General features: G+C 50.2%; 9 protein-coding genes across 9 annotated transcripts; 5 read left to right on the top strand and 4 right to left on the bottom strand.

Annotated features, from left to right (window-relative positions):
* Nucleotides 1-184: 184 nt before the first annotated feature.
* BDV37DRAFT_269715 (nucleobase cation symporter-1 family protein) lies at nt 185-2,181 on the top strand (the record flags this gene model as incomplete). The annotated part of the gene is made up of 5 exons (XM_032084409.1): nt 185-284; nt 379-449; nt 524-760; nt 866-1,612; nt 1,711-2,181. The coding sequence occupies 5 exons, from the start codon at nt 185-187 to the stop codon at nt 2,179-2,181; spliced, it is 1,626 nt and encodes a 541-aa protein (XP_031943992.1).
* Nucleotides 2,182-2,430: 249 nt separating this feature from the next.
* BDV37DRAFT_280632 (GFA family protein) lies at nt 2,431-3,045 on the bottom strand (the record flags this gene model as incomplete). Its single annotated transcript, XM_032086622.1, has 3 exons — nt 2,431-2,560; nt 2,612-2,811; nt 2,896-3,045. 3 exons carry the CDS (start codon nt 3,043-3,045, stop codon nt 2,431-2,433), a joined length of 480 nt encoding a protein of 159 aa, XP_031943991.1.
* Nucleotides 3,046-3,767: 722 nt separating this feature from the next.
* Nucleotides 3,768-6,144, top strand: BDV37DRAFT_291819 (amino acid permease/ SLC12A domain-containing protein). The gene is made up of 2 exons (XM_032089038.1): nt 3,768-4,296; nt 4,447-6,144. The coding sequence occupies exons 1-2, from the start codon at nt 3,824-3,826 to the stop codon at nt 5,621-5,623; spliced, it is 1,650 nt and encodes a 549-aa protein (XP_031943990.1). The 5' UTR covers nt 3,768-3,823; the 3' UTR covers nt 5,624-6,144.
* Nucleotides 6,145-6,181: 37 nt separating this feature from the next.
* Nucleotides 6,182-7,829, top strand: BDV37DRAFT_242375 (FAD-binding oxidoreductase). Its single transcript, XM_032081310.1, has one exon. The coding sequence runs from the start codon at nt 6,217-6,219 to the stop codon at nt 7,714-7,716; it is 1,500 nt and encodes a 499-aa protein (XP_031943989.1). The 5' UTR covers nt 6,182-6,216; the 3' UTR covers nt 7,717-7,829.
* Nucleotides 7,830-8,226: 397 nt separating this feature from the next.
* BDV37DRAFT_280629 (putative salicylate hydroxylase) lies at nt 8,227-9,777 on the bottom strand (the record flags this gene model as incomplete). Its single annotated transcript, XM_032086621.1, has 6 exons — nt 8,227-8,555; nt 8,618-8,727; nt 8,778-8,856; nt 8,913-8,974; nt 9,037-9,629; nt 9,697-9,777. The coding sequence occupies 6 exons, from the start codon at nt 9,775-9,777 to the stop codon at nt 8,227-8,229; spliced, it is 1,254 nt and encodes a 417-aa protein (XP_031943988.1).
* A 277-nt stretch (nt 9,778-10,054) lies between these two features.
* BDV37DRAFT_280628 (2EXR domain-containing protein) lies at nt 10,055-10,735 on the bottom strand (the record flags this gene model as incomplete). Its single annotated transcript, XM_032086620.1, has 1 exon — nt 10,055-10,735. The coding sequence occupies one exon, from the start codon at nt 10,733-10,735 to the stop codon at nt 10,055-10,057; it is 681 nt and encodes a 226-aa protein (XP_031943987.1).
* Nucleotides 10,736-11,998: 1,263 nt separating this feature from the next.
* Nucleotides 11,999-13,296, top strand: BDV37DRAFT_291815 (Zinc/iron permease). Its single transcript, XM_032089037.1, has one exon. It carries the CDS (start codon nt 12,069-12,071, stop codon nt 13,122-13,124), a length of 1,056 nt encoding a protein of 351 aa, XP_031943986.1. The 5' UTR covers nt 11,999-12,068; the 3' UTR covers nt 13,125-13,296.
* A 2,094-nt stretch (nt 13,297-15,390) lies between these two features.
* On the bottom strand, nt 15,391-16,124 carry BDV37DRAFT_242371 (uncharacterized protein). Its single transcript, XM_032081309.1, has 2 exons — nt 15,603-16,124; nt 15,391-15,538 (listed from the first exon to the last, which is right to left on the bottom strand). The coding sequence occupies exon 1, from the start codon at nt 15,779-15,781 to the stop codon at nt 15,605-15,607; it is 177 nt and encodes a 58-aa protein (XP_031943985.1). The 5' UTR covers nt 15,782-16,124; the 3' UTR covers nt 15,391-15,538; nt 15,603-15,604.
* A 1,568-nt stretch (nt 16,125-17,692) lies between these two features.
* Nucleotides 17,693-18,902, top strand: BDV37DRAFT_291811 (cutinase family protein; the record flags this gene model as incomplete). The annotated part of the gene is made up of 4 exons (XM_032089036.1): nt 17,693-18,176; nt 18,234-18,319; nt 18,368-18,582; nt 18,635-18,902. The coding sequence occupies exons 1-4, from the start codon at nt 18,101-18,103 to the stop codon at nt 18,900-18,902; spliced, it is 645 nt and encodes a 214-aa protein (XP_031943984.1). The 5' UTR covers nt 17,693-18,100.
* Nucleotides 18,903-19,480: the final 578 nt, after the last annotated feature.

The raw sequence follows: 19,480 nt of genomic DNA, 5'->3' as shown, positions 1-19,480 counted from the left end.
TTAGCTTCCACTACGGAGTCGGCCGTCTGCGGGGAGAAGCTAACTGTATAGATGTTGATCTTTGTCTGCCTATAATGCGGGGTATATATTAACCAGACACCCCCAAGTCTCATGGTCGGCAGCTCGCATCATACAACGTTGCTTGTTCTTCTCTCTGCTTGGCAACGTTCTATGAAATCCAACAATGTCATTACTCAAGAGGTCCATCAAGGCCCTACAGGTGCCGACAGAACCTGGTCTGACGACGGCGGAGTTAATGTTAACGAATGAAGATCTAAAGCCAGGTGAGCACAATCCATGGATTCCGATACGTGTTTTCATGGAGTGCACAGATGTTTCGTCAATTGAGCACTGATACATCAAGATGATCGCGTCCAGTCGAGCCGGAGCGTCGCCAATGGAGATGGCTGAACTTTGTAGCCTTCTGGATTGCGGATTCGCTGAATGTCGTATGTTGCTACCCCAAAACCAGCCCAATCTTGACCCTAGTGCATTATTCCTAAATCACTCTGGAATTTACTAGAATACATGGATGATTACCTCGTCCATGATTGTGGATGGACTCTCCTGGTGGCAGTCCTGGCTCTGCGTCTGGGCCGGCTATACAATATCAGGTATCTTTGTCGTAGCCATGGGCCGCATTGCAACCATCTATTACATTCCGTTCGCAGTGGCCAACCGAGCATCCTTTGGCATATGGGGTTCGTTCTGGCCGATTATCAATCGCGCGGCAATGGCTGTCATTTGGTATGGCGTTCAGGTATGTGCTTATTTGCAAATCACCAAAGTACTAGTACTCCTCTAACCCACTCGGCCCAACAGACTTATCTTGGAGGTATATTATGCCACCACCTTCCTTTGCTAGAGGAGGACTAATTCTGTGTCAGGGCAATGTGTGACTCTGATGATCCAGGCCATTTGGCCCAGCTACGTGAATATCCCCAATAACATCCCAGCCAGTTCAGGCGTCACCACCATGGAGTTCACCAGCTTCTTTTTGTTCTGGCTGGGGTCACTCCCCGCCCTATGGTTTCCTATTTATAAGATCCGGCACCTCTTCACGGCGAAAGCATACTTTTCACCTGCCTGCGCAATTGCTTTCTTCATCTGGGCGATTGTTCGCGCTCATGGATTGGGTCCTATCATCCATCAGCCCAATACTGCGCAAGGAAGCGACTTAGCATGGGCTGTGGTGAAAAGCATTATGAACTGCATTGCCAATTTCGCCGCTTTGATCATCAATAACCCTGACTTTAGCCGATACGCACGCCATCCAAAAGATGCGATATGGCCACAGTTGATCACGATCCCAGTGGGCTTTGCCGTCACGTCGTTTATCGGAATCGTGGTAACTTCATCTTCATCGGTGATCTTCGGCGAGGCGGTTTGGAATCCTCTCACTTTGCTAGGAATGTTCTTGCAAGACGCCAGTTCGGCGGAACGGTTCGGGGTGTTTGTGATCGCCGCTGGCTTTGCGTTGGCTCAGCTAGGAACCAATATTGCGGCCAACTCTGTATCCGCTGGAACAAATCTCTCGGCCTTGCTCCCTAGATTTTGCACCATTCGCCGAGGAGCGTACGTGTGTGCAGCTATTGGTCTGGCTATGTGCCCGGTAAGCATCCTCCCCATCTCTCATGACCGATTGAATCATCTGACATCCCATTCGCCTCTCCCTGGGTACTACACTACAATTATTGACAGACCTCATAGTGGAACTTGGTGGCATCTTCCGCAAAATTCACGGTCTATCTGTCATCCTATTCGGTATTTCTATCTTCGATCGCCGGGGTCATGGTCAGCGACTACTATTTGGTCCGTCGAGGCTACCTGGAAATCCCGGCTCTATATAGTGCCGAAAAGAACGGCCCGTACTATGGCACGTGGGGTGTTTCCTGGAGGGGCTATACGGCTTACATATGTGGCATACTAATCAATGTTGTTGGCTTTGCTGGCGCCGTTGGTGCGGATGTACCGGTGGCGGCGGAATACATCTACAACATCAATTATTTGTCCGGCTTCTTGGTGGCTGCCGCTATATACTGGGCCTTGGCAAAGGCTTTCCCCATTCCATGCACTAGCGATACATGGAACGAGGTACCATATTCTGGAGAGGCGACGCATGCTGATGGAAAGGATATCAAACAAGTGGAGGAGGTAGAGGATGTAAGAGCGACAGTGTAAGGAGTCCGGTGACATGCTGGTGGTGGATTACGGCCTCAGGCCTTTGGGTGCTCTCTGTGAATACTGGACTTTTATCTGTACCTTTGTATGTCTTGCTCATTTGAAATATCATTCAGCACTAGGCTTCGGGTTCATTGAGAATTCGCACCGTTCAAGCACTCAGGTAGATTCCGTGAGCATACACTTGCAAGATATAAGATATCAGTTCTGTATCCAATGACAGAGGAAAAAGAATGATCCTACCATACATTAGTCTTGCGTGCCCGAGCTCTTAGCATCGGTTGGCATTATGTCGTATTCCTTGGCTGATTGGCACCCGGAAAAGTAGCTAGGACGTCGCTTTACGAAGCATTCAAGTCCGGGTTTGTAGATTTCGAGGCTGTGCGAAGGTCATTAATGCATTGATCGCAGACAAGGCTTTCCTTCTTACCCGTTTTCAATGAGCACTGGTCGTATGACGATGTACTGGCGTCCAAGGCTGAAAGGAACTGTGAAAACTGTGCATCCACATCGTTTGCAGAAATGCTTTTCTTTCGCACGGCCGCTGACAGTACCCTTCGTGATCGTGTAGCAGGTAAGGAGAGCGTCCGGATCGCGAATAGTGACGCTGGATGAAGCGTAGCTGGCCGTCTGGAGCCGTCAGCTTAGGGTACGCAACAGCAGGCTGGAGGTTGCGATCGATCAAAAGATGTAACAGCCATATCCGTGACTCACAATCTGACAGGGTCCCCCAGCTCCAATCGCGCAGTCACTGCAATAGCAACAGAATACATCCTCGGGAGGACCTGTGACGGTGAACCCTACTCCTTTGCAAATGCAAGCTCCGGTGCGGGTCGTGGTATCTTCGGCTTCGTCTGTAGACATAGTCGCGTGGTGGACAGATCAGCGACAGAGAGAAATGAGGTTCCTAGCTCCGAGAGAGGCACATTGTGGAAAGACCTTGCGAAGGTCAGACACTATCCCCGAAACCATAGCAGTGTACGATCCCACCGGAGACGTTGAGAATTGTAATGGGCTCAACGTATGAATCAATGATTGGATTGTTGGTCATTCTCGTTCCAAACCCTTCTCTACACACCGAGGAAGGCATTCCCCGGGACAACCATGGGCCGTGTGAATGTGCTCTCATTTCTGTTTCCCATTTGGGACGAATTAGTGTGAAGGCGAACAACAAGTGGGTTGGAAAGCGTCGAAGAAGATAAGGACCGGTCAATCATGAAGTGGCGCAGTGATTCCAACGCGGGGTCAACGGTGTATATCTCCACACCGTAGCCCTAACATTGGCCATGCGTCTGGTTGCTCAACGTATCAAGCGGGGAAGTGTTGGTCATTAGAGTTGCGGGGGAGCAGTGCCAAGGGATTTAGATTTAGCGCAATCTGGCCCGGAGGCAATTGATTGAAGCCTGAGAAGTATAGAGATAGATCTGCGGTCATGACGTCCCGGGAGGCTTCCCGAGATTAAGAACTATGGAGCGATAGAGAGCATAAGGGGAGACCAGACCAAGAGTATATAATCCCCAGGTTCTGACAAACTGTCCTCCTAGAAAACAGATTCAAATCTTTGATATGCAGCCTATCGCTGTACTACTAAGCCGTCTTCTACCCGATCTGCCCCTGCCCAGTGCGACAACCTGTGTACATTATGGAGCCTGACTTGAAGATGAAGGAGGATCCACAGCTGGTCGAGGCCAATGTCCAAGAAGGCCAAATCAATAGTGCGGAGGGTCTGCAACGGCGACTCGAGAACCGACATGTTCAACTGATCGCCATTGGAGGCTCCATTGGGACGGCACTGTTCGTCACTATCGGCAATGGCCTCGCCGCAGGGGGCCCGGCCAGTCTGCTGATTGCATACGTCCTGTACTGTGGGGTGCTCGCTTGTATCAACAATTGTCTCTCGGAAATGATTGTCCTGCATCCGGTGTCCGGTGGGTTCATCCGTATCGCGGGCAAGTGGGTGGACGACGCCCTCGGTTTCATGGTCGGCTGGAATTTTTTTCTCTACGAAGCTCTCATGATCCCCTTCGAGATCACCGCCATCAACCTGATCCTTGGCTACTGGAGAGACGATATCCCCGTCGCCGCAGTGTGTGTGGCATGTATCGTTCTTTTTGCGTATGACCCCAGAGCAACGATCCCTTTCCTGCCCGGCCTTTCCACATTTTCCCAAAGCGACATTGTAACGTACTCTGCCAAGATAAATCCTATTTGTGAAGATTAGACAGTGGTTAGTCCCATTGAGAACCCAAGCTGAACATTCAATAGTGCGATCAATGCTCTCGCCGTCGCGGCGTACGGGGAGGCTGAGTTCTGGCTCTCCTCGGGGAAGGTCATCCTGATCTTCATGCTCTTTTTCTTCACCTTCATTACCATGGTTGGCGGTAACCCAGCTCACGATGCATACGGGTTTCGCTATTGGAACGATCCCGGCCCCTTTGCCACGCATCGCACGACCGATAGCCTGGGTCGGTTTGAGGGTTTCCTGGCTGCCATCTGGTCTGCTGCTTTCTGCATTGTGGGACCCGAATATATCGCGATGGCCGCTGCCGAGTCTAGACGGCCCCGGATCTTTGTCAAGGCTGCCTTTAAAACCATTTACTGGCGGTTTGTCTTATTCTTTGCCCTAGGTGCCCTGTGTGTCGGCATCGTCATTCCGTGGAATGACCCAACTCTGCAAGCCATTCTTGCCGGGGAGAGCAATGAGAAAGGAGGTGGTGCGTCTCCCTATGTCATTGCAATGTCGAATATGAAGATCCGCATCCTGCCTGACATCGTCAATGCCCTGCTCATAACGTCCGTCTTCTCGGCGGGCAACACCCTCACCTACTGCGCCACTCGATCCCTCTACGGCTTGGCCCTCGACGGTCGGGCACCGAAAATCCTGAGCAAGACGAAGAACGGAGTCCCTCTCTATGCGTTTGGCGTCGTCATGTGTTTTCCGTTCCTGTCTTTCCTACAGCTCTCCGACAACTCGTCCCAAGTCTTGACGTGGTTAGTCAACTTGGTTACGGCCGGTGCACTCATTGACTATCTGGTCATCTGTATCACGTACATCCAGTTCCATCGGGCATGCAAAGCGCAGGGCATCGACCGACAACAATTTCCATACTACGGCTATTTCCAGCCGTACTGCTCCTACCTCGGTGCGGTGTGCATGGTCCTGGTCTTACTCTTCTACGGGTATACCGCATTCGCGCCGTGGAATGTGGAGACTTTCTTCCAGAATTACACCATGCAGATCATCGCCCCCATATTGTATTTTGGATGGAAGTTCGCTCACCGGACGAAGATCCTCAAGCCGCAGGAAGTCGACTTGGTTTGGGACCGACCGATAGTGGACTCCTACGAAGCTACCTTCACCAGTCCTGCGCCAGGGTTCTGGGCCGAAATGATTCAAATGTTCCGGTTCAAACGACCGCAAGCAGAGCCGGTTAATGTCTAGGATGTAAGCCTTTTGGGGTACATCGTGTGGCTACGGAATGGGCCTTGAGCTTTCCTCGCGTCTCAAATGGGCCCTGTTGATTATCAAGAATAAAATTGTTTAGTTTATCCAATGACACAGTCACACTGCACCAGACCTGTATTCGCTGTTCCGTAGACCAAACCCCTTGTGAAGCCACCGAACTGTTGCTCGACGGGGTGTTTGAGCATTTCATAAGATCATCAAACATCATTTCTTGGGCCTGAGAGGCATAACCCTACCGAGGATGTCACTTTTGTGCTGGAAGGCTGCCTCGTAGATAATGGAGTAGTCTGTACTATGGGCAAACACAGAAACTCACCATTAATAGAATACAACGTGGAAACACTAGTCAGAACCCAAGAATATAGAGAGGTGTACGGATGTATGTATGTATGTATGTATAGACTTGGCTGTGATCTCTCCATGTCATCCCTTCCGGGTGGGCCCGACCTTATCCAAACACTTCCGGTTTTGCCCGACCGCCAGGAAAGCGACCGACCAGAAAACGCGAGCGTCTTTAACCACATCCGGCGCGACCACTACCCACCACCACTAGCACAATTCTGCCCGGCATGGGGCTGGCACGCCATAAGACGGCGGTCTCCCGCATTGCGAACAGCATTCGGGGTTTCTACGAGCGCAAGGAGCCCTTCCGAATCAACCATGGCTCGACCAACAGCACGCGACCGATCCGCCGAGACCGCGAAGTCGACATTGGCGACCTCCGCAATGTGTTACACGTCGATCCCACCACGAGAAGGGCCCTCGTCGAGCCCAATGTCCCCATGGACCGCCTGGTCGAGGCCACCATGAAATACGGATTGGTGCCGCCGGTCGTGATGGAGTTCCCGGGCATCACCGCAGGCGGCGGCTTTGCGGGTACGGCCGGGGAAAGTTCCAGCTTCAAATACGGGTTTTTTGACAAGACGATCCATTCGGTCGAGATGATCCTGGCAGATGGCAGCGTGGTCAAGGCGTCGGAGAGTGAGAACGCGGATCTCTTCCACGGCGCTGCCGGTGCGGTGGGCAGTTTAGGCGTCACCACCCTGATTGAGCTGCAGTTGATCGAGGCGAAGAAGTTCGTCAAGGCGACGTATCATCCACAGCGGAGTGTGAAGGATTCGGTCCACTCGGTGCACGAACACACATTGAACGACCGGAATGACTATGTCGATGGGATCGTCTACGGGCCGGAACACGGGGTGGTGGTCGCGGGCGAGATGACGGACGAGATGCCCTCTGCGGCGCAGGTGCAGACGTTCAGCCATGCCTGGGACCCATGGTACTATCTCCATGTGCAGGAGAAGACGCGAGCGGCACAGGGCCCCGTCTCGGATTACATCCCGCTGGCCGAGTATCTCTTCCGTTACGACCGTGCCGGCTTCTGGGTCGGACGGTCGGCATTCCAGTACTTCCATTTCCCCTTCAACCGACTCACGCGCTGGTGGCTGGATGACTTCTTACACACCCGGATGCTATACAAGGCGCTGCATGCCAGCGGGGAGTCGAGTCGGTACATGATCCAGGATCTGGCGCTGCCATACGCCACGGCCGAGTCCTTTATCGACTATACCAGCGAGAAGTTGGGCATTTGGCCGTTATGGCTGTGTCCGCTGAAGCAAAGCCCAGCGCCGACCTTCCACCCGCATGAGACCACGGTGAAGAGTGAGGGCTTCACGCCCGGCCAGATGTTAAATATTGGCGTGTGGGGGTTCGGACCCAAGGATCCGGACACGTTTGTCGCCGCAAATCGAGATCTGGAACGGCGACTACGGGAGCTGGGCGGCATGAAATGGTTCTATGCCCACACATACTATAACCAGGACGAGTTTTGGAAGATGTACGATCGCGACTGGTATGACGGCTTGCGACGGAAGTACACGGCGGAGACCCTGCCCAGCGTGTATGATAAAGTGCGCATCGATGTCGAAGCGGATCGGAAAGAGCGCAGCGAGTCGTGGAGTCGCAAACTGCGCGATATCTGGCCCCTTGGTGGGCTTTGGGGCATTCGCAAGGCGATTCAGAGCAAGGACTATTTCATCCATCGCAACTCCGAGTGGAAATGGAAATGAATCATGTATCATATGTAATTTAGAATGGCGATCCGCCATGTATTAGTTCGATAGAGCCGTTGCAGTAGAGCATACGGAGACAAAAGCCTGACAAATACCCATATCGCATTGAACTTGAACGTTTTTCTCTTTTGCACAGCGATGTAGATCAGTAGAAAAATACCTGTGATTTCGGTTGTGCGAAGGAATCCATCGCCGCAGCTGCTGGGTCATAATTGTCTGCATCCCTGCCCCTACAAAGCTTTAGGGCCATTGGAGTTTGTAGTCGTCTTATAAGTCTAACATATAGTAGTATAAAAATGCCCACCGCGTCGTAGCCATTGATGTTCTATTCTACCAGCCTACTCAAGCCTATGCCATCGGAACTTTTTGTTCTTACCTACTTCAAACTTTATGCCCCAATAAGGAGTGTCGCCATAGAAAATCGTAGTAGATACCATGAGCCAACGTAGAATATGGTAGATTGCGGTAAAATCTATCCAGTCAATACGAAAGTGAAGCTTCCTGATTCTAATTCTTCTCCAAGAAGTCCTCGAGATGCTGCCGACTATCCTTGAGCACGTCGTAACGGAAGTTATGTTCCATAAACTCTGATGGCGACGTGGGCACATTAACCCCTTCCGGCATGTACTTCTGTGCGTGTTCCCGGATTTTCCAAGCTTCGTCCTGTCCAACATTTGAGCAGACCTGTATCGCTGATGCACGCTTGATCCGAACCCTTTCAAATACTGCTAGACGGTCGCGGATCTCATCTGCCGTGGGGTTGGCCGGCAACCGAGTGAAGATCTCACTCAATGCACCTGCATCCTCGATAGCCTGGGCACCACCTTGGCCTTGGTCTATAGTATGGGTGTTAGAAATGATGTTGCATTGCATGCAGGCCTGACTCAAAAGAACATACGAGGTAGCATAGGATGCGCTGCGTCCCCAATGAGAACTAGACGGTCACAGCTCCAAGTTGGTACGGGTTCCCGGTACAGAAGGGGCCACCGCTTGATATTTGTGGCTTTTCTGAGCGTAGGTTAGCTTTTGAAACAAGAAGGCGATCGCCCCAGCAATACCTGATAATGTTTAATATGCTGGGGTGGAAGTCATGGTATTGCGCCAAAACATCATTGACATCGGCGGACCGATCCCAGGCTATGGCATTGATTGTCAGCCACAATGAACAGAAAGCGTAAACATGAGAGACTGACATTCTTGTTCATGACCATTATGTTGATCGGGGTGTATTCCCACAAAGTTTTGCACCGTGTTACTGCGCAATACAATCAGTCAATGCATGAAATGATGCCAAACGGCAAGCAAAGGCAGTCTTACTTCGCACATGGATACCAAACCAGCCGCCTCACGCCCTCTGCGGCCATCACCCTCATCAGGCCATCACCGAAGTGTGGCTCTAGACTCGGGTCGTCTGGCAAGTCCTCGGTTGAGAGGAGGAAGCGAAACACTGCTGAGCCGGTAGAAACGGGTGGTGTTGCGCGGCCATGAACATGATGGATCGCGGACGTATGTATTCCGTCCGCTGCGACAATGAGATCCGCGCCGTGCACCGACCCATCAGCCAGCGTTACATAGCCCCCAGAAGCGTCATATCCAACGACCTTTGCGTTCAAGACGATATCTGCAGGTGATCCAGGTCCCTCCTGGGCGGTAGCTAGACGTCGTAGCTCCGAATGCAGGTCGACTCGATGGGCCAGGAACCACGGTGCACCATAAATCTCATCACACTTGGAGCAGTCCACTTCCGCCAATGGTTTGAGCGAGCTGCCGAGTGCCACAATAGACTGGCGTGCGGCCACCATGCGCGCTAGTTCCACATTGAATCCCCAATGCGAGAGAACCCGAGCGGCATTTGGGCAGATATTGATAGCTGCACCAATTTCGTGGAGAAACGACGACCGTTCAAATATCTGCCAGGTCCGTGGCCGGTTGTTAGCCTGTGTTTTAAATGATCGACACGAACTGCGTTCCTCTTACCTGTACCTGGTGACCAGCACGACGCAAACCAATCGCAGTCGCGAGGCCACCAATACCACCTCCGACAATGATCACTTTCATTGTTATCGATCGGGTATGGCCGAGATACTGGTTAATCCAGACGTGAAGATCGATCGATGATCCAGGCACTGGAGGCAGGAGGTGTCTCATAAGTGTTACGCATCCGATCCCCACATTCCAGACGGACGCTGGCAGTCGGAGGGAATTCCAACGCCCCGTGTGTTCGTATTCCGCATCGAGCAGGGATTCCCCACCATCCGACAGGACCAGGTGTCAGATTGTTTCGTCACGTTTCAGCTGGATGGTCGCTTTCGGCTCTCCCGAAAGGGCCATAGCCTCAATCGGTCTTCAGATCATCCGACGTAACGACGATATCTCCCATTGCTGACCCTTCATGCGATATCACTTTGACGCGTGGCATGGCCCAGTCTGGGCTCGTCCGAGCTCCCTCCACAAAGGCAGCTTTCAGCATACCAACAATCTCACCGTCCCCCATCGGCAACTGATCAGATCGATATGGAGAAGAGGTAAGCGGAAGCACCACCAACACAATTTCTTTCAATTGTTTCATCCTACACATACTATCCATCCAATACGCGCCAAAGGACGCGTAGTCATGGACATCAATCATCAGCCGTTGGAGAGCCGCCCTCTCCGCGGTGCTGAGGTATGCTAACACTGCCTCGTGCAGATGCACAACATCCTGATCGGGGGCTAAATAAATGCAGCCATGAGGCTTATATTCCGTCCGGAAGTAAGGCGCATACAACCGTAGGGTCACATGGCGGGCCTCCGTATTTACTTGTAGCTGCGGCGGATTGGCGCAGTCGGCGCGAAAACAGCGAGCATATCGCCGTGACGTGCGAAGGATACCCCGGTCGCACGAGATATGGATCACTCGCTCATGGGGGAGAGAGAGGTGCCAGATGTAGTGTCGAATTTCCGGTGGCAATAGCGGGAAAAGGTGGAAGGTAGTGGCCATAGGGTCGTGATATTGGGGATCTGTCGGTCCTCCCATGGATGTTGAACTGCGAGAGAAGGAAGAAAGCATTGAAATGAGAATCTCGACTGCAGTGGACAACCTGGCCGTCCAGGCTGTCAGGCTGTCATGGAATACCGTGTGTCATGTGACATCAATGACTTACAACTCCAGCCCTAAAGGCTGACAGCCAAGCACACTAGAACAAAGCACTTCCTCCCCTTCTTTCTTTTGTCCTTATGGCGTATTGATTTCCCTCTTGGTTGTCACAGGCAAACTGTGTCTACCCAGTTCCACTTCAAATTACTCAGATTCCACTGCAACTAACAGTACCGTGTGGGAAGCTTGTGCTGGTCGACCAGGGAATGCGCAATATAACCTGACTATTGCAGCATGTGACCGCATGGACTAATACCACTCCGGAGTATGCTCCGTTCTCGTCTTTGATAAATAAAATGTTAGTCACGGTTGTCGCAACTTTGCTAATAAAATCCCGGCCGAGAGATCTCCCGGGATAATGTCCATTGAGTATTTCGACTAGCCTGAACCAGTCTGGGAAACAAAACAAATGAAATCCGAAGTCCTGTGTGGTCCGTTATGGTGTCTGCTATCTAAACCTTTCAACAGGGCTTTTGAAGCAGACATCCTCCGTGCCCCTCTCGACAGCCATATGTTGCGGATGGCAAGCCTTGGTTAGAGACCTGCTTGAAGTCTCCAGCAGCACTGCCACACACTCATTTCCTTGACTTGGCCTTTTTGCTTGTTTTTGCCCAGAGTTGCTTGGTAGAAGCAAAGACAGAGAATCCGCGAATCGAGATCCAACGTCGAAAGATGGGTGGAGAAGCTGAAACAACTTTGGGGACCCTGGGGAAATGTTGATATTGCCTGGACTTCGATTCGAGCAGATAGTCCGGATACTACCCGCATGATCCACTTTACTCCCAGGGTGGACCATGGCATGGACATGCAGCATCAGACAACTCCACTCAGATGCCATGCAATTTCGGGATCACTATGCTATCGACCTGTTAGGAACGAATTGAGTAGTAGTATGAACTTTAGCTGCCTCTAGTTGCCAGCCCAATACGGCCCGTCATCAAATTATGTTAACGGTTTGCGCGCGCCAGCTCAGACACTCCCACCATTCCATTCTCGCTTATAGATCGCTTGCCACCATGTGGTGACTAGATAGTGGTAATTTCGGCTTCCATGGTCCTTGTCAGTCGTTCAAATGCCTGGCCATGGGAGTCATTTTCTCACAAGGTATCGCACAAAGAGCCCCTGATTTACCCTATAAAACGCGGCGTCCCAGCGCGAGTCGAACCAGACCAAGAACTTTGGAATTTTCTTCTCAAGCTCAATCCCTTTCACGATGTCGTTCAATCCTAACAACGTCGATCTCGACACCGCGGACCCGGCAGAAATCATCTGTTACCTCAACGCCTCCGAAAACGACTACGATGGACGCTTAGGTGCGCGTGTATCCGCGATCTTTGTGATCCTGATTATCTCCACCGCTGTTACATTCTTCCCTGTAATAGCCAAGCGTGCTCCTCGCCTTCATATCCCACTTTACGTCTATCTCTTCGCGCGATACTTCGGTGCAGGTGTCATTGTGGCCACAGCGTTTATCCATCTCTTGGATCCCGCATACGATGAAATTGGACCGGCGTCTTGCGTTGGCATGACCGGGCACTGGGGGGACTATTCTTGGTGCCCAGCCATTGTCCTTGCTTCTCTCATCGGAATCTTCCTTCTTGACTTTGGCGCAGAGCGATATGTTGAGGTCAAGTACGGAATCTGCCGAGAGGACCCGGAGCCTATCATGACCAGCGCAACGGACAACAGCTTGCATACTACCACAGTGGCTAACCAAGCCCCTGTTGAGAAGGAAGCACAGCTTGAATCTCAATCCGTCAATGACTCGTTGTCGGAGAGGTCTTTCAAGCAGCAGATTGCCGCCTTCCTAATCCTAGAGTTCGGCGTCATCTTCCACTCAGTCATTATTGGCTTGAACCTCGGTGTTACTGGTGAAGAATTTTCCACTCTATACCCGGTCCTCGTCTTCCACCAGTCATTTGAGGGATTGGGTATTGGCGCCCGGATGTCAGCGATTCCCTTCCGCAAAGGCAGCTGGTTGCCCTGGGTTCTGTGCACGCTGTATGGCTTGACCACACCGATATCTATCGCAATCGGACTCGGCGTCAGAACCACCTACAATTCAGGCTCATTCACCGCGAATGTCGTCTCAGGTGTTCTGGATGCGATCTCCGCTGGTATTCTGATCTACACCGGATTGGTCGAGTTGCTGGCTCGCGATTTCCTCTTCGATCCCCATCGTACTCAAGACAACAAACGACTGACATTCATGGTGATTTCAATGCTTTGGGGAGTTGGTTTGATGGCACTTCTTGGCAAGTGGGCCTAGAAAATGTTTTGCAGGGTGGCGCAGGAAATCGGTTCTGCGTTATCCAAATGCCCAGTCTCGATGTCTCCAATCTGTGGCTGTACAGTTACCCTGCACTTTCCACCAGGTTATCGTGCTTTAGAGTCTCACTTATTCGTTCTAATTGTCTCGCTTTGCCTTTACTTGCCTTGGCGTGGTGACAAACGTCGCGCCCAGTCTATGGAAGCAATTCTGTGTATAGCTACATTGACTTAATCAATATCTATCATCTTGCACACTATATTCTTGTGAGGCATTTCTATAGACATTAGACTCGGTAACAGGCTTCGATTAATAGTTACATCTCAATCACGAGAAGCGTTGATAACATAAGCCAAGGATTGTAAGGGAAGAAATCGAAGCAAGAGGTACTTTCACATGTCGCAGTCTACGAACCTCAGAGCCGTCAGCGTAATATTCAAGGGGTCATGTAGGCAAATCTCCTAATAGGGAAACAGAAACGTGAAAAGGAACTCGAATGCGAAGCATTTATTGAACTCAGTAGCGAAAGGTATGGACAAGCTAATCCGAGCAGGCATATAGAGGCATGAGTCCCTTATCCTCACGCCTCACACGAGGTTCGCCACCCAAAAGTGTTGTAAAATGCAGGAGGGAAACCTTCACCGTGAAGGTATTCATTGGGGTGGTCATATACATAGGCTGCTACAAGGCAGTAATGAGTCAAATACCATACTCATTATTTTACAACTAAGCGGAATTGCCTTCCCTATTCCAGAAACGTATAATACCCTTGCGTATCCTTATTCATAGGGCGTGGGGGCTACGCTAAACATCGCCAATCACTCTTTGCTTGCTCGGAGGTGCCGTAACTTCATATACTTGGCACGGAGGCATGTGCATACTCCGGGTTTCACTAGATCACACTGCGCGTGAAAAGTTCGGCACTTCGCACGAGCTACAGGCAACCGTATTCAATGTCATGTCTAGGCGTACGTTCTGGGGTGGGACCCAGCTTGAAGTGGTAAAAGCTTGCTTTCGCAGATGACGGGAAGCCTTTGTCCGTAGGAAACCTGAGAACAAACTACGTATAATAACGCGACTAGACTATCTTCCATGCTTGGCTACACGAAATTAATCGGCTCGTAGCGAACCGGATACCTTCTTAGGGAACCTTACCGACGCTGCCGCAGTCAGCCATGGCTTGCTTGGACCAATACCAACCTGCTGGTGGATCATAGAATGATCAGGGTTTTGTCACAGAGAGTATCACACCGATGGTATATTTGTCATTTCTATCAGCAATGCAGATTCTGATCAGGCAAGAGCGTAAGCAGCTCCTAGCCTCCTATTCTTTCCCGGTTGAGTGGAGGATTTTAGAAGTCCTGTTGCTTTGACCTGCTGGTGGGGGCAGATTGAAGACGACAATGACCTATCTCATTGGACCTCATTCATCTTGTTAGTTGAATCATGAGATGCGCGATTTTAGCAGTTTCCTGGGTGGGTGATTAGTATTCTGTTGTGGGTGCTGCTAATCTCCCGAATCAGGGCAATGCATACAATCCCACAGGAAAAGAATTTTTTTTTTTTTGTTTTCACCCCCTTTAGTGCGTTCCTTTGTGGATGATAGGCTAGCTGGCAGGAAAAGATAATATTGCAGTAGACGACGCACGCAGGGAAGTGAAATATAGGAGATAGGGGGTCCTGACGACCCACGGGAGTGCTACCAAGGTGCTCAAGTTCCCAAGGTCCTCATCTGTATCTGCGTATAAGAGCGCCATCTCGAGAATTTGACCCAGCTCAGTTGGATCTTTTCTTTTGGTTTTGGCTCCGTATTTCCTTTGAGTAGTCTAGGATGCACGGTAGGATCCCAGTATAAGCGATGCCGGTCTTCAGACCTCGTTGACACTGGAAAGCGCACTACTCATGTATACTATCTACGCCGAGTGGGGCAGTCATGGTGCCTTGAAACTCACGTATGTCGGCTGGCAATGTCGGGCTATACCATCCCTGTCACAGTCTACCTGATCCAACTCCACAACATGTTATTGTATGATGGAATCGCGGAGAATGAGGCTTGGAAAGCTGCCTCTCCCCCCACGCCGCCATGAAAACCTAGCGCTTCCGTGGGCTGATGCGCTATGCCGATGCCCAATGCCTTTTCTGCGGTTCTGGCGGGTAAATCCCATTTATTTTGCTTTGCACTGGCCACTAAATCAAGCCCGTCAAAGGTATAAATAGGACGTTTCTGGCAGGCAAAGTCCAGTTTCTTCCATCATCACATTCACTCGTCGCACACAAGCATCCAAGCCTTCAATTCGAGTTATAAAACCCCTTCGAGAAACCTCTCAAAGCTTTCCACTTCCATCAAAATGTCTCCCTGCTCTTGCAACTGCTGCAGCGGTAACTGCGCTAGCTGCTCCTGCTCTTCCTGCAGCGTAAGTGACCATATCCTGAGACCTTTCATGCTTGCAACACAGCCAGACTTACACATCTCCACAGCATTAAGGAACCACTCTCAATGTGCTGTCGCACACTTGTCCTATACCCGGCTCGCCTTCCTCCTGCCTCTGATTCCCGGCTCGATCTCCCGGTTGCAAAGGATTGTTCGACTTGAGTGCTGGTTCTGATGGGATGGGCACGTTAACGCGATGAGCCAACACTGATATTATGACATGCATGTATGATTCTGTTTTTGTACCGCCTTACTTCAGCCAAGATACATATAGGCAATATAGAAGCTGCATGCCGTGTTGAACTTCGAATATGCAAATCTCCTTGTGATACCTGCTTCCACACCAGTGCCAAAACATAGGTTGGCGTAAGATCATTGTCTTATAACCACTTTTGCTTGGCTTGCTTTACTATCAACTGCACATTTGCACAGTTTCTATAGGTGTCCTCATACGTATCTGGATCTTGCGTTCCTTAACCTTAATACCCTTACGGTGCCATTGTAGTTTCATAATATCATATAGCCTCATCTTCCAAAATTAACCAATTACATTATGCCGGTACCTGCGAAATACTACCACGTGGGCTGGATACTCGCAGCGTTTTAGACGCATCTTGTGGTAGCTCGAGTGCTCAATAACCGGTCTTCTCCGGCAGTGAATTCACGCCTCAGTTATGCCAACCGGGTAACCCCAAGAATACACCAAGCAGATATATTTGGCTTGACTCGAGCTACGACGCTTTGTATTTGTTGGAAGTTATGAACGGATATTACATATATTTGTGTGAAGTTGCAGACCGGATTCTAGTATCATGTCAAGACTTCAGCAGTCACGGGTCATCTTTTTATGGCTTGCTTAAAAGGAGAACGGCAGAGATGGAATGGCGCGAGCAATTGCATATGGATTCTTCTCACGTTGGCAGGCTATATAGTATTGACTCGATGCTCTAGAGAAGGTAGTGACCCCAGAATCCATAGATGGAGATGGATCCGGAACAAAGATGATCCGTATTAAGAACCTAACGTATTGAACTCTGCCTTGCAGCCTGAGGCCGCGGCTATCGCTAGTGTTGTTGCTTGCAGCAGGAACAAAGTCCAAGAAACAAGACAAAAAAAGCCAGCCGGGAAGTTTCTGCAACATGAACGAGTAAATGTCACCAATCACTCCTGGTGAAATTTCCCTTGCATATTTTCTGAGGTTTCTATCTGAACTTCAGCCTTTGGTCACCAGCTACGGGCTTCAAGGCTTTAGATGCGATGGCTAAATATAGTAATTTGATATAAATTCACATCAACTCATATAAATATATTGCTATAATATAGTACATTATATACAAAAATCTTGACTATACATCTTTGATATCAATATAATCTATAAAGCACAGACAGATTCTAGGAACCTGATGAAAATATATATTGCAATACAGTGCCCTGGGATTGATTAGGTCATTACCTATCTGGGCTGGTAGTTAATAGTGATAGTTACTTGAAGGATCTCAGATAAAATCGGCTATTGCCTAATAGGATATTTCCTACAATGGAATGGTCGTCTGACTGTTTCAATGCATACTAATGCGACCTGTATGGCTACTAGGAGACCACCCAGGTCGATCTCTCTCTTCTCGGCTTCTCTGATTGATCAGCTTTCTTCCAGGCCCTGGGACACAAGGCAGGCTTAGACTTCGTACTATTGCCCCGCAATATATGAGGGAAATTGTCCAGGGTCCAGTATGCGCTAGTCGTCTGTGCATCCTCCATCGACTGCCACCCCGCAGTATACTGACGCCGGGTATTCTGACCCATGGCCCTTGTTCTTCACGGCAAAGGATGTTCTGAAATGAACACGGAATTTTGAACTTCCCCACAATCTGTGACGTGAGCTAAATACGCTATTTCTCTGCATGAATGTGGCATCGGCAAGGCTAAGGAGACATCATCTTCTTTTGGGGCGCATGCTGACGCTGGTCAAAATACGAGACCCCGCTTCCAACAACATCGGAAACCCTAGGAACTCACTATTCTCATTGAAGTACGGACCACCATCCGAAGTTGAAGTTAGGATAAGCGTGCTGGAGTATCGCGGGACAGTTCTTCATAGCGGGTTAGATTAATTTAGATTGATAGATCCACCGGGAACCCCAGATCTCCGCCTATCGATGAGGATCAAGTTAATTAAGAGACGCAAACCAAGAAACTTAAACACGCCTTCCTCGGTACTCTGTTATCGATAATGGATATCATAGGTCAGAAGTGGACCATACAATACTCGGCAGCTGGATGAGAATCATCTGGCTCACTGGCATTCCAACTTGTAGTCGCAGTTGGCCTATCCAAACTGCAAATTCCTGCGCACGGTGTCTGCCAGGCAAGGCTAGGCACTATATCTATGACAGACGGGACAATATACCGAGGCATATGTGCTGGACGCTTCTACAACACAAATACTATAAAGATGGCTGCTTCGTCCGAGGAAGAACTTCTATCCAGACTGCATCGCACTCGCATCGCAGAGACACAACCCACTTTCTAAAGAAGTTTCCTCATTATGCACTTCCGCAACATCGTGATTGCGCTGACTGCGACTGCAGTAGCAAGCCCGGTGGATCTCCAGGAACGACAATGTATGTTAGGGAATGAACCCTTCCGTGGCGTGAGTGATTACTGACAATCTGGAGCAGTGTCTGGTGGGAACGAGTTGCGGGATGGCCCTTGCAAGCCCATTACCTTTATCTTCGCCCGAGCTTCCACGGAGCCGGGCCTTCTGGTGAGCTTCAGTTCATCCCGTTGTACGTGATGATACTGATCAATCCAGGGCGTTTCAACCGGCCCTGCGGTCTGCAACCTGTTGAAGTCAGCTAGGCCAGATGATGTCGCCTGCCAGGGTGTCGGACCCAGATACACTGCGGATCTCCCATCAAATGCTCTGCCGGAGGGAACTTCCCAAGCTGCAATTGCAGAGGCACAAGGACTGTTTGAGCAAGCTGTATCCAAGTGCCCTGACACTCAGATTGTTGCCGGTGGCTACAGGTGTGTCTAGGCTGTCCCCTACGTGTTCCATTCATACTGATGGCATCTCTAGCCAAGGAACAGCTGTTATGAACGGTGCCATTAGGCGCCTTTCCGCAGATGTGCAGGACAAGGTCAAGGGCGTTGTCCTTTTCGGATACACACGCAACGCCCAAGAGGGGGGCCAGATTGCAAATTTTCCCAAAGATAAAGTCAAGGTCTATTGCGCAGTGGGAGATTTAGTCTGCCTTGGGACTTTGATTGTGGCACCGCCACATTTCACATATCTTTCTGACACTGGTGATGCTAGCGAATTTCTCCTGTCCAAGCTGGGGAATTAGTGCTGGGACGCATTGAATCTTCCGCCTCGTGTCGGATACTCCCCCCACTCTCTGCCTTTCGTTCATTTCCCCAGAGATGTCCTTGCCGGCGTGATGGGAATGAGTCAACTGACGGAGTGCTCGTATATTCGTCTGTGATGAATGCTTGTCATCCGAGATAAATGGGGTACAGACCCCATGTGTACCGGACAATGCTTTGAATGTGATTGAATTTTACATCTTAAGTTTTGTAATGTTCCTTAAAACACTAGTGATTCTCACACGAGCTATGTACTTCTTTCGATTCTCATCAGTAAGTGGTAGACATGTCGCCACAATTTTTCAGGATACCGATAAAGGACGACTGGGATAACATCTGCTTAACTTGTGTAATACAGGGCGTGACACGAGATGAATGCTTGACAACCCCGGATCCATACTCTAACTGAACCCCTACTCTAGCGTTCCGGGGTCGCGTATGGTGTAGGGTCGGTTATAGATACTGGTCGGCTACATAAGAACAGCAACCCGCGTAAGTGAATGGCGTGGTTGTCGCTAAAGTATACATAGTCTATCGAAGTCTCATTGGTTTGCAAGCC

This window comes from Aspergillus pseudonomiae (assembly GCF_009193645.1).
Source record: "Aspergillus pseudonomiae strain CBS 119388 unplaced genomic scaffold BDV37scaffold_15, whole genome shotgun sequence".
Lineage (NCBI taxonomy): Eukaryota > Fungi > Ascomycota > Eurotiomycetes > Eurotiales > Aspergillaceae > Aspergillus > Aspergillus pseudonomiae.
Note: the sequence above shows the minus strand (reverse complement) of the source record. Positions and strands in the feature narration are given on the sequence as shown.